General features: G+C 43.7%; 2 protein-coding genes across 2 annotated transcripts in view; one reads left to right on the top strand and one right to left on the bottom strand.

Moving 5' to 3' along the window:
• tenm1 (teneurin transmembrane protein 1) overlaps positions 1-16,744 on the top strand; it is a gene marked incomplete at both ends in the record, with an annotated part of 340,279 nt that overhangs the window by 288,124 nt on the left and 35,411 nt on the right. The window contains 3 exon segments of the mRNA XM_083785749.1: positions 7,472-7,644; positions 12,264-12,508; positions 14,308-14,601. Coding sequence (XP_083641875.1) covers positions 7,472-7,644; positions 12,264-12,508; positions 14,308-14,601 — 712 coding nt within the window.
• Positions 6-6,763, bottom strand: LOC310873226 (uncharacterized protein; the record flags this gene model as incomplete). The annotated part of the gene is made up of 4 exons (XM_083785562.1): positions 6-84; positions 4,290-4,380; positions 4,668-4,754; positions 6,559-6,763. 4 exons carry the CDS (start codon positions 6,761-6,763, stop codon positions 6-8), a joined length of 462 nt encoding a protein of 153 aa, XP_083641688.1.

The raw sequence follows: 16,744 nt of genomic DNA, 5'->3' as shown, positions 1-16,744 counted from the left end.
ACTCTCTACCTTCCTGCCATGTTTCCCCAGTAGTTCTGTAGTAACAGCTGCGTCCAAACTTCTTCCATCCACTGGGACACGACTCTAGAAACATCAAACAGGAGATTTACTGGTGGATCTTGAACCCTTTTCCACCCCTAGACATACTGGATTGTAATAATTATGGTATTGCTACTTTTACTTAAGAGAAGTATATAAGTAAGTCATAAACCAGTGGTTCCCAAACTTGTTTGTGTCAAGGACCCCCAAATCAACATGTATTAGGCCACGCCCCCCAAATCAACATTTATTAGGCCACGGACCCCCAAATCAACATTTATTAGGCCACGGACCCCCAAATCAACATTTATTAGGCCACGGACCCCCAAATCACCATTTATTAGGCCACGGACCCCCAAATCAACATTTATTAGGCCACGGACCCCCAAATCAACATGTATTAGGCCACGCCCCCCAAATCACCATTTATTAGGCCACGGACCCCCAAATCAACATTTATTAGGCCACGGACCCCCAAATCAACATTTATTAGGCCACAGACCCCCAAATCAACATTTATTAGGCCACGACCCCCAAATCAACATTTATTTGGCCACAACCCCCAAATCAACATTTATTAGGCCACGGACCCCCAAATCAACATTTAGGCCACAACCCCCAAATCAACATTTATTAGGCCACGGACCCCCAAATCAACATTTAGGCCACAGACCCCCAAATCAACATTTATTAGGCCACAACCCCCAAATCAACATTTATTTGGCCACAACCCCCAAATCAACATTTATTAGGCCACGGACCCCCAAATCAACATTTAGGCCACGGACCCCCAAATCAACATTTATTAGGCCATGACCCCCAAATCAACATTTATTAGGCCACAACCCCCAAATCAACATATATTAGGCCACAACCCCCAAATCAACATTTATTAGGCCACAACCCCCAAATCAACATTTATTAGGCCACAACCCCCAAATCAACATTTATTAGGCCACAACCCCCAAATCAACATATATTAGGCCACAACCCCCAAATCAACATTTATTAGGCCACGGACCCCCAAATCAACATTTAGGCCACGGACCCCCAAATCAACATTTAGGCCACGACCCCCAAATCAACATTTATTAGGCCACAACCCCCAAATCAACATTTATTAGGCCACGGACCCCCAAATCAACATATATTAGGCCATGACCCCCAAATCAACATTTATTAGGCCACGGACCCCCAAATCAACATTTATTAGGCCACTGACCCCCAAATCAACATTTATTAGGCCACTGACCCCCAAATCAACATTTATTAGGCCACGGACCCCCAAATTAACATTTATTAGGCCACGGACCCCCAAATCAACATTTATTAGGCCACGGACCCCCAAATCAACATTTATTAGGCCACGGACCCCCAAATCAACATTTATTAGGCCACAACCCCCAAATCAACATTTATTAGGCCACGACCCCCAAATCAACATTTATTAGGCCACAACCCCCAAATCAACATTTATTAGGCTACGACCCCCAAATCAACATTTATTAGGCCATGACCCCCAAATCAACATATATTAGGCCACAACCCCCAAATCAACATTTATTAGGCCACGGACCCCCAAATCAACATTTAGGCCACGACCCCCAAATCAACATTTATTAGGCCACAGACCCCCAAATCAACATTTATTAGGCCACAACCCCCAAATCAACATATATTAGGCCACAACCCCCAAATCAACATGTATTAGGCCACAACCCCCAAATCAACATTTATTAGGCCACGACCCCGAAATCAACATTTATTAGGCCACGACCCCCAAATCAACATTTATTAGGCCACGGACCCCCAAATCAACATTTATTAGGCCACAACCCCCAAATCAACATTTATTAGGCCACGGACCCCCAAATCAACATTTATTAGGCCACAACCCCCAAATCAACATTTATTAGGCCACGGACCCCCAAATCAACATTTATTAGGCCACGGACCCCCAAATCACCATTTATTAGGCCACGGACCCCCAAATCACCATTTATTAGGCCACGGACCCCCAAATCAACATTTATTAGGCCACAACCCCCAAATCAACATCAAGTGCTCCTTTAACCCATTATTAAGACCTGAGCCTGATTCTACAAATGCCTTCTAAATCACTACTACTAAAAATGATTTGGCCACAGACCTCCATCTGACAATATTTTGTGCATATTTTGTGCCTCCCCCATGTACAAGATATACAAGCTGTGAGCTTGTATATCTGCTATTGCAAAATTGTTTCAAAACTGCTATTCTATATATTATTTGTTTTACATTATGTTTCTATGATAATTGTCATACATCAGCCCTGATGGGCTAATGATTACAATATCAATAGGAATACAATTTCATATTTATTCAAAAAGGCTTGTATCTCTCACCTGCTATCTGACACTTTACATTCAGGTTCTTGTAGGCAGACTTCAGTTGGGCATTTTCCAGGATCAGGTTCATGTAGGCAGACTAAAGTTCTCAACGGGCCCAAAAATTATGGCCCGGCCCGACCCTACCCTAACTGGGTCGGCCCGAGGCTCGGCCCTACCCTAAAAATTGCCATAATGTTAAGCCCGAAGCCCGACAAAAGCCAGACAGAAAAAAAAGAGAGAGAAAAAAAAGCAGCACTAAATGGCAGCGCAGCTGCGCCGTGTTTCAGTGTGAAAGTGAGAACGGAGATAAACGGATTTATCGAAATAAAGGATGTATGTAACTCACGTTAGAATAGGCTATTAATGTTCCATAACTTCCATTTCCAATCATTCTAATGGATTCCATACAGTGGTGGTGGTGACTGGTGAATAAACACGAATAGCTGCTGCAGCTCCCTCCCTTAGTTTCCTCTGAAGTGAAGTTGCTTTACGTGTAGCTATAAGTTATATATCACTGGATCGTTTGGTGACGTTGATTAATAATTAGGTTTTATTCATCGCAGCCAGCTGGGTTAACGAGACTCTCAGTGCAACATGACGAAAACCTGACGCTTCTTCAGCTGTGATAATCCGATTGATTTTATAAAATATTTAAGCATATGGCAACTTGGCAAGTTAACTGGTGGTTAGTAGCTCGTTTGGTGCGCAAACCAGAGGGAAACCAGCGGTAGCAAGGCACGCAAGTCTCTCACCGTTCACTGTTCTCTACTGCCTGCGCGCGGGGCAGGCTGCAATGCTGCTCTGGCCTCGTACACACATGCTGGACTGACATGATCTGTTCTGTCTGTGTTTCATGGCCGCATCATTCTCAATGCTTTTCCAATGGAAGTCACGTGGTTTGTCTTGTGTGTACGAGGCCTCCGAGTCTGAAATGCCAGTGCGATGCGACCCCGTCTCCAGTCCTCCTCCTGTCACAAGTGAATCACCTAGCGCAGCCCTCTTCATAATAAATACATACACGTATACACAATCACATTACACAAATAACAGAATTGCTATATTTATTATAATAACACTTAAAGGGATTGTGACATTTAAAACACATTTTTGTAGATTTTTTGGCTTTTTTGGCTTTTCTTGACATCAATTTCACCAAAAAAAAAAACGAAGTTTGAACATTCAGTGTATTCTCTGCTGTCTGGACTTTTGTGAATAATTATGCAAAAATGACTCATCTGGTTGGACGGCAGGCATATACGTAGATCCCTGCTAAACCTCCGCCCCCTCCCCTCTGCTCCCTGCCTACCCTCTCTTCTCCGCCCCTCTCCTCTCCGCTTCCTCATTGTGACCGCAACTTTGTTTCTTTGTAATACTTACTAATAATGGCTTCTAGAGAAAAATCAATCTGCTCTGTTGTTGGCTGTGTCAATCAACACAAGTCCTTACACTGGATACCAACTGGCCTAGATGACTCTTTTATTTTTGACGGTGACGTTCCTACTAAGTTGTCAAAGAAGCGCATCTTGGGTTGACAGGAAAGGGGGAATTACCGACATCTACAGGCTAAAATAATGTGTTTTTCCATGGCTTCTCAGGATGCAGATTACACATACACAAAAACTCCTGGCAAGAAATACTGGAGTGGAGTTGAGTGTTTACACTTTTTAGACACGTTTGAAGGACCATGGCCAAGACTTTTAATGTTGTTAAAATTATGTTATAAATAATGTCATAATACCTTTAAAAAAGAACAAAGAACAAAATTGTGGAAAATCACAGAGCCCGAGGCTCGGCCCGGCCCGACTAATTAGCATATCTTTTGGGCCCGGGGTCGGGTCGGGCTTGGTCGGGCCTGGTCGGGTTCGGGCAGAGTTTGAGAACTTTAAGGCAGACTCCAGTTGGGTATTCTCCAGGGTCAGGTTCATGTAGGCAGACTCCAGCTGGGTATTTTCCAGGGTCAGGTTTTTATTGACTACAAAGGACAAAGAATAGTATCAATAAACAGTTGTTCTTCTGTTCATGATGAGGTCAAGCATCTGTTTGAAGTTATTCTTTTTGATGTGCATCACCTCTTAACACCACTTCCTTTATCATACAGATGCACAGTAATACACAAAAAAATAAGAGAAAGGGAAACAGTGAGAATTAGGTTAAAAAGAGAAGTCACAATAATAGTTAATACTGTGGTGGTCTTATAGTTTTCACAGCTTGAAATCCCTGAGTGAGTGATGTGGTAGTTTAGTCACATGTAATACTCACAGTGCACAGCCTGGGCTATGATCACACCCAGCAGTATAAGACACAGCATCCCCAGACACCCAACGACCACTCTGAGAGGCCTTCTCCCTGTTTGACAAAAACAACATAAGAGTCTAAAAGTCCTGTTAGCTAAACCCAACCAGAAGTGCTTTGAAAAGTTGCGGTTCAGTCAGACAACTCACAAATAGATTGAAAACATTTAAAATGTAAAAATGGATTAAAGCAAAATAAAATAAAGTCCTTGTGAATCCACACTATAGTGCTGTTTCCTGAACAAATTAGTTTTTTTTTAATGTTTTGTTCCTGATATGATATCCTATAAATACTGCCAATCAGGTGAAGAAATCACAGATTGAGGTTTAAACTTTGCATTTACATAATATCCAAGACTGTTAAAATGTAATGGAAGATGTTTCTTGATAAAAAATCAGTTAATTAAGTCCTTGGCAGACATTGAGTTAACTGCTAGTTTGAGCGCTTCAAATGCTCTAATCTTAAAAAAAACATTGCCAATCTACAAGCTCTCAATTCGTTGAATACACGTTGTTTGTAGACTGAGTATTTTCGCTATGTGACCTGCTTCCATAGAAGACATGCTGGCTTTCTATGGAATCCAAATGACTGAAATCAGTCGTGACGGCTGAGAACTTTAATCCATGTGTAAATGCAAGTGTGGATATTTTCTTGTTCAATCTGCTTTAAGGAAGGCTTTTGCCGAAACACGTAAGCGTTCTCAATAGAGAACTGAGCCATTCTTCCATCATTTATTTCTTTTGGAGTGCCGCTTTTTCAACTTTGGTGGTTTATGACTGCGTTAAAGGACCACTTCACCACTTTTCAACCTATCTTCATATAATTGGTCCTCGCTAATAATCATGAAAAAATGGCGCAATTTCTTTCTACTCAGTCTGTGTCTCATAGGAGGGCTGTGGGCAGTTTAGAAGCCGTCTTCCAGTGACATCATCGATGGGGAATACAAGCTAATATAAACTGCAGGCTTTCTAATCCTGAAAAGTTGCAATGCGAAAATGGAAGCCATCGTTCTCACGATGATGAAAATCTAAACATTTTTGTAAAAAGATCTTGTTTAAAAAAGAATCTGCCTAATGATGATGTCACTGGAAGACGGTTTCTAAACTGCCCACAGCCCTCCTATGTGCCATTTTATCATGATTATTAGTGAGGACCTATTATATGAAGATAGGTTGAAAAGTGTTGAAGTGGTCCTTTAATAATATTTTATCTTGCCGTTCAGACTCTGCTATCCCTGCTCAGCACATTGAAAGAAGTTCCCAAACGTTTTAGCTCGAGACTCAAAACAGAAACGTGATGATAGTACCCAAACAAGTGGAAGTGGTCAATCCACAAGCTTGCATCGTAACGTGTTGTGAGCTTGTAGATCTGCTATGTTCACTACTTCTTAAAAGTTGTTTTAATTGTTTTCTTTAAATGTATGAGTTTTTTATTTGATTTGATTTATTTGATATAGTCATAGAAGAGCAGTACAGAATTATCAGGATTGCACTTATTTCCATTGTGATCCAAATAAATAAATAAATAGTTACAGCATACTTATGATAAGAAGAACATGTATACTAACATTACAAAATACTAATGACATTTACAACCGGCCATCATAGATCAATAAACAAAAGACAATAAATAGATATATTATAAATAGATAAATACAGCACTATACTAACTTGCCCATCAGCCACTTTTTCAACATATTTTTTAAAAATGTTCCTTTTGTTTTATTTCATATTTTATTTCCCTTTATATATATACCTCCAGGGGAGAACAGAACTCATAGGGAAAAGGTGGTGGGATTCAATAAACAGATACAGTACCAGCAGATTAACAGCAGTATGTTTTGTCTCAGTAATCTCACCAGACTGCCTGGTCTTCTTCAGTAGGCCTTTGTCCTTCCTGGGTTTGGTCCGTAGATCTTCATAGACTGCATCATCTTTCTTTTGCAGATCAAGACTCTCATAATGTCCTTCAGACATTTCTACATTAGTTGTTCTTGCAGTGACGGTGGTTTCATTCTCATAATCGTGGACCTCAATGTTGTCAGAATGCCTAGCTACAGCCATTTCTACCTTTATGACTTCAATTATGCCTCTTCACAACAACTGTATCCTCACTACCCTAAATGTTCTATGGCACTTTCATATCTCATAGAACAGATGACTCTGTACCAATGCAAATGAGCCACAGTCAGTCTCACACACACTCACACACACACACACGCACACACACACACACACACACACACGCACACGCACACGCACACGCACACGCACAAACCTTTCTTCTTTCTTCAACCACAATGAGTACGGAAGCTAGAGGTGACCACGATTTTCCTGTAGCTTCGTGATCTCTCACACGACCCTCGCTCACACCCTCGTGTGCGTGTGTGTGTGTGTGTGTGTGTGTGTGTGTGTGTGTGTGCGTGTGTGTGCGTGTGCGTGTGCGTGCGTGCGCTGACCATATACGGAGTTCCTCCCTGTCCCCAGTTAACCCCTGGGGGTCAAAAAACCATAGTTTTTTTTTATAGGTGATATACGGTAACCACTTGAGACCTAGTTCAGGTATCTAACATATGATTATGGAAATAAATGTCTGTCTGTTGTATAGGGTTGGGACTCGTTAGGATTGTAACGGTTCTGGGTCCTTACCGGGTCCCTCTTAAAAGTCCTTAAATTGTCACTTCACTGTCCTCTGGGGAGCCCCATGGGGGGGGGGGGGTCCTGACCCACAGGTTAAGAACCACTGGCCTATATATACTCTCTGTCCTGCAGGTACAACAGCGAGGGTCACGTGACCAACGTCACCCTCCCCACCGGCGAGGTGAGCGGCTTCCACGGCAACCTGGAGCGCTGGTCTCGGGTGGAGGTGGACGCGCCGGGCCGCCACGCCTTCGTCACCAGCACCAACCTGTCCGCCAGCGACACCATCTACACCTTCAAACAGGGTAGGGGTCTGCCAGTCGGTATTAGAGTCTCGTGTGTGTATATAGCCAGACAACTGTTCCACAATGCTCCGAATGCTATATAGCAGGGGGCCCATTCTGACCTGAGATCAGATTCATACGAGGTTTCCACTGGACACACGCTGGTCTGACGAACACATTCTGACCTGAGATCAGATTCTAAAAATGTCAGTCGTTCTTCGATTTTTCAAAAATAGCAGACCTACAAGCTCGTATCGCGCCACTCGGTGGCGCGATACGAGCTTGTAGATCTGCTATTTTTCAATAGCTAAAGCATGACGTGATGCTGACACCAAAATGGGTGCCCGGTCAGAATGGGTTAATGACTAGTATTAAATGACTAGTACTTAACGACTAGTATTATTGTATTGTTTTTTTGTGTATTTAGTTCATAAAGTTATCATAACTAAAACTAAATCCATTTGAAAATCAATAAAAAGGTGAGTTTTCAGGATTCTAATTTTAATCAAAAAATTATTCAGTATTTTAATTCAAATATAGCAAAAATAGTTGATCTACAAGCTCAATCCGTGTCGCAGCGCGACGCGTTTTGAGCTTGTAGTGTGGAAATATAGTGGCTCTCTCCATCGTCAAAGTTGACCACCCCTGTGTCTGGAACTACACCTGCCATTTCCGTTCACGAAAATATATTTTCAAATATAATTTATATTTTATTGTTTTTATTTCCTTTTCTGCTAAGCAACACGCTGCTTAGGTGATTTTTTATTTATATTTTTATCCCACGATTTTGTAACCCATTTTCCACCCCTGTGTCAATTATCTAATGTCATCCTGGGCTCTACACAACCTCCGCCAACCTGGGGAGAGCAACGGACTTGAACTCATGCTTCCTTCATGCCTGAGTGTCCAAGTCGCTCCTTTACACCTGACAGGGGGGAGTTTCCCTGGTTGGACGTAGCGCGTGGAAGGAACACTTTATTCCAACCAGTTCCTTTCCCCTCCATCAGGCACCCCGGCTGGCCAGGGGGAGGCAGTTTAGAGACCAGGATTTCTGCATGTTTTTTGTACCTACCCTAGGGGACACGGGGAAAACATGCAAACTATCACTTAGGTGATAGGTGATTTCTATTTATATTAGGATGATGATAGGTCTTCCGTTGCTCCAGACTGTATGATGGAAGCATTTGTGTGTGTGTGTGTGTGTGTGTGTGTGTGTGTGTGTGTGTGTGTGTGTGTGTGTGTGTGTGTGTGTGTGTGTGTGTGTGTGTGTGTGTGTGTGTGTGTGTGTGTGTGTGTGTGTGTGCGTGCGGTGTGTGGGCGCGTGTGTGAGGCTGCGCAACAGTCACACTTCGTGGTCAACAAACGCTATTTCCGTGCTCGAAAAGGGCACACATACAGGCAGGCACTTTCCGTGCTCGTACAGTCACAGGCAGACAGGGACACACATAGCTGCGCAATGGAGTGGCTCCACCACTCAAAACCCTACAGTAATAACCTACAGAATAGTGCCACTGGCCTACATCCCATTGTTCTGATAGATAATTAGACTATGGAGATATAAAGGGTTTCTGCCCGACAGCAACGGACAGGCTTTTAGGTTCAGAATGGTCAAAGTCTCCCTTTAACATGGAGGGCTGTTCCAGTGCAGTAGGACTGGTCACCATGCATCATCGTCAGCCATGCATCATCTGGCTCACCTCCACGACCACCCAACTCTCCTCCACTATGCTCTGCCCCGGGGGGCTGGCTATGACTCACCCCAGGACGACAACCTCTGTGTGTGTGTGTGTGTGTGTGTGTGTGTGTGTGTGTGTGTGTGCGCGTGCACACGTGCGTGTGTGGGCTCCTACTTTGAATGGAAAACCCATAGTCAACATACTACTCAGGTGGGTATAGATGGGAAGGTCAGACGGTAAGAAGGGCAAAACGATGCTAAAACATTGATGGACCCACTGCGGTAGAGAGTGCAGGGTAAACTGTAGTGTTCAGGTCAGATATGGACTCGGGGCACTCTCTAAATGCTTCTCGCTCAATACCGATGGCTCCCGTGGTTTCATCGCTGAAACGAGGTGGAAAGTTGGAGAGTTATATAGGAAGAAAAATAATCCTGCATTGCGGAACCAATACAGATTCTATAGGGCAGTGTTATGATGAGGGCGTAGAAAAGATTTGTTAGCAGCTGTTCTACCAACCACCTTGGATTTCGTCTATGTCGGGTGGAAACCTCATATGTCGGGATAAATCAAATGAAACGGCAGATCTACAAGCTCAAAACGCATCGCTCCGAGGCGTGCTTTGAGCTTGTGGATCTGCTATTCTTTGGTACTTTTGTGTGACGCTGTAGCATGATCCAAGTTGGGCATTCATTTACGAAACAACACGAATATGGAGGTTGCGTTGCTTTAGTTCCCAGATGTATCGTTAAGGCGACCCCTTTTGGTGTTTTAAACATTGTTATACTTTAGCTATTGAAAAACAGCAGATCTACAAGCTCATAGCGCACCACCGAGTGGTGCGCTACGAGCTTGTCGGTCTGCTATTTTTGAAAAATCGTGAAAATGTGGTGCACATCTTTGAATATGAACGATCGTCAGGATTTAGAAGGCATTTGTAGAATCGTCCTCAGGTCTAAATGGGTCAAAGGCACTTTGTAGGTTTACTTGTTTTACGTTACTGTTGCAAGTAAGCCCCTCCAAATGATGAAACTAATACTAACACCAACTATCTTTTCTAACGTTTGACCTCATTTCCTGGAGAGCCATCGCTGGTGTAGAGAGCTAGTCTGAACACCAGCTGCCAATGTGTGTAAGAAGCATCATGGCCTCTAGGGGGAGCACTAGCGTGGCATTTAGATTTTAGTTTCATTCTTCATTGACTGACTGACTGACTGACTGACTGACTGACTGACTGACTGACTGACTGACTGACTGACTGACTGACTGACTGACTGACTGACTGACTGACTGACTGACTGACTGACTGACTGACTGATTGACTGACTGACTGACTGACTGACTGACTGACTAGGTACTTTAGGTAAAGGTAGATATATATTCAGGCGGGCAGACACATGAGACTTGACAGATTGGACCAAATGGAAAACAAATTATCATTTTCTTTTTGGATGCTAGAGAGGAATATAAAATGAGCAAAATGAGTACGGAATGAAAACGGAGTGGAGAGGCTGCTTATGAGGATGGTTTGCTCGTGTCATCTCTTTAATTGCCTTTTAGCGCTTGTCACCAGTGCCCACATCCACACACACACACACACACAACAACGACCTTTTTTTACACACATTTCCCCATCTGCACGCTGCGATCCAATTTACTGCACACCTGACACAGATTTTTTTTAATGTCATTTTTCTGTTTCTGTTTTTTGTTTTTCACTGTCGTCGGGCAGAGACATCTTATCTCCATCTGTTTTCCTTTTTTTTCCCTTTTCAGTAAATGTACGCCCTACTTTGTCATACTACACGACGACACACGAGCGAGCGTCAGACGTAGAGGATCCTCAAGCTGGAAACGCGTCGTGAAGCTTGGAGATCATTTGATGTTTTTCAAAAATTCAAAGAAACATGTTTTGGATGTATGACGTTTTGACCCGATAGATACATTTTTGTTCAGATACTGATAGAGAGAATGCAGATTAATAATAACAACAATAGGCGCGTGTGTGTGCGCGTGCATGCGTGCGCGCGTGTGTGTGTGTGTGTGTGTGTGTGTGTGTGTGTGTGTGTGTGCGCGCGCATGTGCGTGTGCGTGCGTGTCATGGTTCCCTTGACACCTCAGTCAGAGCAGGAACAACACCTATGGTGCTATGGTGTGCACCTAGGTGCTATAGTGTGCAACCGCCTTTTTGAGAAAGAAAGAAAAAATCAAAAACGAAACAACCCGCTGTGGCAAACTGTTGCAAGAGTGTGATAAGCTTGTGGGAGCTGCTGCTGCAGCACAGAATGGAATTTAACTCCTGAGTGTACAGAAATGTGACCAAATGGACCATCTGGGTGCATGTCTCTACATCCTGACAGTTTTCTAAATGTCAGTCGTTCTTCGATTTTTCAAAAATAGCAGACCTACAAGCTCGTAGCGCGCCACTCGGTGGCGCGCTATGAGCTTGTAGATCTGCTATTTTTTCAATAGCTAAAGCATAACATGATGCTAACACCAAAAAGATACCAAATGGATGACGCACACAGAAAAGCCAGAGTCTTTGTTTCCATTGTAGTCCGTTAAACATGCAACTCAACACACAACTGGACAACACAAAAGCGTTCATTAAAAAATGAAACCTGTGTGAACTGAGCGGTGCATGCAGGCTGCTCGACAGCGGCATCTGTTCGTACTTGGAATATGGAAATAAGACTTTGACTAAGGCTCCGCTTTGTAGTAAAAAAAACACACAGAGGCAAAGAAACAGTGGCCTGTAAGCGAGCGTTTTGCTGCGCCGTATGCAAGGTGGTGTCAAACCGTCTCTCAGCGTTAGCTGTCATGAGCCACATCTAACGTCCTTGTTGTTTTGTTCTGTTTCTCACACATCTGTCGCTGTCATTGTGTGTGTGTGTGTGTGTGTGTGTGTGTGTGTGTGTGTGTGTGTGTGCGTGTGGCGTGTGTGATCGTGTTGCCTGACGCCCACAGAGCACGCGCAGAGCTCGTACCGGGTGAGCGCCGACGGCTCGTTCGCCGTGTCCCTGGCGAGCGGCATGGAACTCTCGCTCAGCACGGAGCCCCTCCTCCCGGGGGGCGCCGGGGGCGGAGTCAGCCCCACGGCCAGCCGCTGCAACATCAGCCTGCCAGGAGACCACGCGCCCAGCCTGATCGAGTGGCGGCAGAGGAAGGAGCAGGCCAAGACCAACTACAGCACCTACGAACGCAGGCTGAGGGTAAAAAAACCGCACCGTCGCATTAAAGTCACGTTATACCCTGGGATTTGAACCCATGGCAGGTCTCTCGTGCAAGAAGAGCTGCATTTGCCTGCTTGGAGAAATTGAATTTGTCGTCACCGGTCGTGTCAAACCAGACAGAATCTATAGGGGTGCGTTCGAGAAATGCGCCCTGAACGCACTGGTGTGCTCTCTTGTCGTTCGTTTATTCAGTGCACTCGGTGCGTTGTCGTTCGAAAATCCAGTGCGCTGCGCAACCGGGTGTGCCGAGTGCCCGCGCTGAGCGACCCTACCCTGAAGCTGGGGTCGTCCACTGAGCGACCCTACCCTGAAGCTGGGGTCGTCCACTGAGCGACCCTACCCTGAAGCTGGGGTCGTCCGGTGTGAATGCGTCACCAGCTGTGGTCGTTCGTAAATAAGGCACACTGAACGCACTCTGTGACGTCACCGCCCACCACACTCGACAAACTGACCACATTCCCGGTGCACATTTCCGAACGCAACCCTACATGTCCCAGTAGAAGAGCAGAAACCTCCCCAATGTTACTGTATATTAACATACCTCCACCATACAGACTGGACAAAATATATCTCTGCTGTCGGGTATAGAATGTCCAAAATGTCCAAAATGTTAAAAGGATCCCTGGCTAATAAGACAAATATGCCTTAATAGTATACATTATAATTGCCCTCTGTAACTGAAATACGCATACGGACTGCTTCTGTCGCAGGTTGATGATGTCAAAATATTATGTCCATGGGTAGTCTAGCTCTATTGGAATGTATGGAATATATATATATGCTAAAAAGAATGCTAAAAGTAAAAAAAAAAAAAAAAACGTAATACTTCTTATGGTTAATATGAGCATCAAAGCAATATTTTAAATGCTTTTTTATTAGCATGTGCATTCCATATATTCCATAGGGCTCGTATATAAGAATTGTATTTATTATTTACACAGCGACTGGCTAGTATGCACGCATGATTATTTCCTATGCTCTGCAATAAACCACCATTATATCACTTCACAAGAGCAATAGTGAAAACAGAGGCCCCCGGGCCGCCACTGAGATTTAACTCAACGGGTTGTGAGATATATTGGAATGATTAACTATAGTCGACGTCATATGGAGTTGACCCGGGCAGGTCAAATGACTTGGAAACCTGTTGCCTGTATACTTTCCCCCCCCCCCCTGCCCCCTCCTTTCTTCCCTGGCAGCACGCAAACAGGATATTGCATGGGAGAGAGGGCCAGGTCACACTGTGTACCGTATGTAACACATTAATGAATGTGCCATGTAACACATTAATGAATGGTCCCCATGCAGGTCTTGTCTCCTCATTGTTTCATAACAGAGCGATTCGGTGTTAATCTTATATGAAGAAGAAGGAAAAAAATAAACGGGGGGGTTGCGCCGAATGACTCATTCATTCATCTCTAAACCAATAAATTGTCTTCGAGTCTCTCTCTCTCGTGTTGCACGACATTTATTACACAGCTGCAGAATGTTATTGATTGCCTCGCTCTGACTGACTCACTCCTCTCTCTCTCTCTCTCTCTCTGCCCCCCTCTCTCTCTCTGTCTCTTTGCCAAAGCATTAATGGCATAATAATAATAATAATAATAATAATAACAATAGCAAGGGTAATAATAATAATAATAATACATAAGAAATGACATAAGTAACTGCAGTAGACAATAGTTACTATTCACCCATTGTCCCTCATCTCTCTCTCTCTCTTTCTGTCTCTCGTGCACATGGACATTAACGTCGTGTTCCTCCGTGCGTCCGTCCAGGCCCACAACAGGAACCTGCTGTCCATCGACTTTGACCAGAACACGCGCGTGGGGAAGATCTACGACGACCACCGCAAGTTCACCCTGCACATCCAGTACGACCGTCTGGGCCGGCCCGTGGTCTGGTCCCCCGGCAGCAAGTACACGGAGGTCAACGTCACCTACTCCGCCGGCGGCCTGCTCGCCGCCATCCACCGCGGGGAGTGGTCCGAGAGGCTGGAGTACGAGAACGAGAGGGTGGTCTCGCGCGCCTGGGTCAACGGCAAGATCTGGAGCTACACATATGTGGACCGGGTGAGTCCTCCGCCCGCCACCTGCCTGCCACCTGTGACAGGGGGGGGGGGGAAACTGCCCACCCCTGACCCCGTGGCATGGGGGGGGGGCAAACCGTAATGAACCACTTAAACCTGTGGTTTTTCAACCTTTTTCATGTCGAGGTCCATTGTTTATCTTTTTTCCCTCTACACCGATGGTTCTCAACATAGTATATTTTAGTATATTTTAAATTGGTTGTTTAGGCAGCGAGCGTGTTGCAAGTGGGGCCCCAGAATAATTAGCAAAACACTTAAGACTTTAATCATAACATACTAAGTCAATTGTAATTTATTCTTGGTCTTCGTAATGATACCAATTTAAAATATACTACCGGTATATTAGTTCCAAGTCACACTTAACACAATCAATAATTAAAATAAACATGCTGAAAATGCGTATTGTAGGATCAAGAGGTCCCACCCATCTGACCACGTGTAATTAAACTCTTTCATGTGATCCAAGTGATCCAGAAAAGGTTGAGAACCACCACTCTACAAATAGTCCTCCTGCAAGCTCTCGGCTATATCTGCCAAGTGTCGGTCCCAGATTAGGGAGTCAGGGACGCTGTATAGCTTTCATGTGGTTAAAGTTTAAATTAATAAGTGTGCGATGACGATCAGGTCTACTGTAACCTGAAGCGTGGTATCATATCTCTAAAGCTAACGTCAGATGAAATATTCATCCGGGTGTATTTTTAGTGAGCGAGCTCATTCCCGGTCCAAAGCCCAAATGAGAGCACTGGCGTGGAGAAGGAATTCATTTAGAAATTAATAAGGCTTATGAAATATTAATGTGTTAATATTGTACCTCTCCTAATATTCAAATTAAAACCTATTTTTGCGTAACATTTTGATTGTGATATACAATACAACACATAAAACTCTTGAGACATGTATGACACATTAACCTTTTTTTTTCAAAGAGGGCCATATTTCAAAATGTGAAGATACCTTTAGGGCTGCATGTCCTGGCATACCGTACCTTCTGGCCACAACAAAAGTCACATACAAATGCATCAAAATTGTATTTATTTAACTACAGTCCAATATCAATAGTCTTTTTGTTGTCAGTGTAGCCAAATGCACCGTACGTCACTCATGTGCTGGAACAAACTAAAAACAATTCAGCTCTTATCTTGCACTGTATTGCTGTTATATTTATGGTCCAATTAATTGTCTTTTGTTCAAATTACAGTGTAGCAAAACAAAAAAAAATAGCCTATCTGACCCAGGTTAAACATCAAAATTGCAACATCTGGTCATAAATAAGACCTTTTAGGAAGGAAGCTGCGGGCCATAATATAAAAAGTGTCCACGGGCTATATGATTGGGCCCCGGGCCAGACTTTGGACATGACTGCATTAAAGGTATATTCAGTGATTTCACTTAATTCAAATATCACTTATTTTTTTTGTTTTGTTGTGATAATCCTCCCTACTATAGAGTGTGCTGGCCATATAAGGAGTTCCTCCCTGTCCCCAGTTAACCCCTGGGGGTCAAAAAACCTTAGGTTTCGTTTTTGACTCTCTATCCTGATTGGACGAAAGGCTGGGTCCCACAGCCAAAAAACGAAAACCTTTTGGAATTGTTCTTATTTTTTTTTTAGGTTTTCTAATCTCAATTGCACCCAAAAAACATGAACTTTTAACATTCAGTAGATTTTCTGTGATCTGGGGTTTTCTGGCTCAAACAGGTGCTCTGATTTGCCGGCAGTAAGTGACATCACTTACTGCAAATCCCATATATGTCAATGGGATTTGCCAGCAGATGTCACTGTTTCACTGTGTTGCCTGTTTTCATTGTAGCTCAAAGGCCTTCCAAACCCCAAAGAATACTTCAGACCACAGAAAATCCACTGAATGTTCAAAGTTCAGGTTTTTTGGGTGTAATTGAGGTCATAAAACCTAAAAGAAAAAGACAAATAAATGAAAATGAATGTCATGGTCAATGGTGTTCCACAGGGCTCTATTTTAGCCCCAGTGCTCTTCTCCTTATATCTCCTGCCGCTAGGGTCCATCCTCAGAAAACATGGCATTTCGTTCCATTTCTATGCTGATGACAGTCAGATCTATGTTCCCCTAAAGAAGAAAGACGCTGATCCTAAAGCTCTTCTCTCTTGCCTG

Source organism: Protomyctophum parallelum, assembly GCF_964188405.1.
Source record: "Protomyctophum parallelum genome assembly, chromosome: 16".
Taxonomy (NCBI): domain Eukaryota; kingdom Metazoa; phylum Chordata; class Actinopteri; order Myctophiformes; family Myctophidae; genus Protomyctophum; species Protomyctophum parallelum.
Note: the sequence above shows the minus strand (reverse complement) of the source record. Positions and strands in the feature narration are given on the sequence as shown.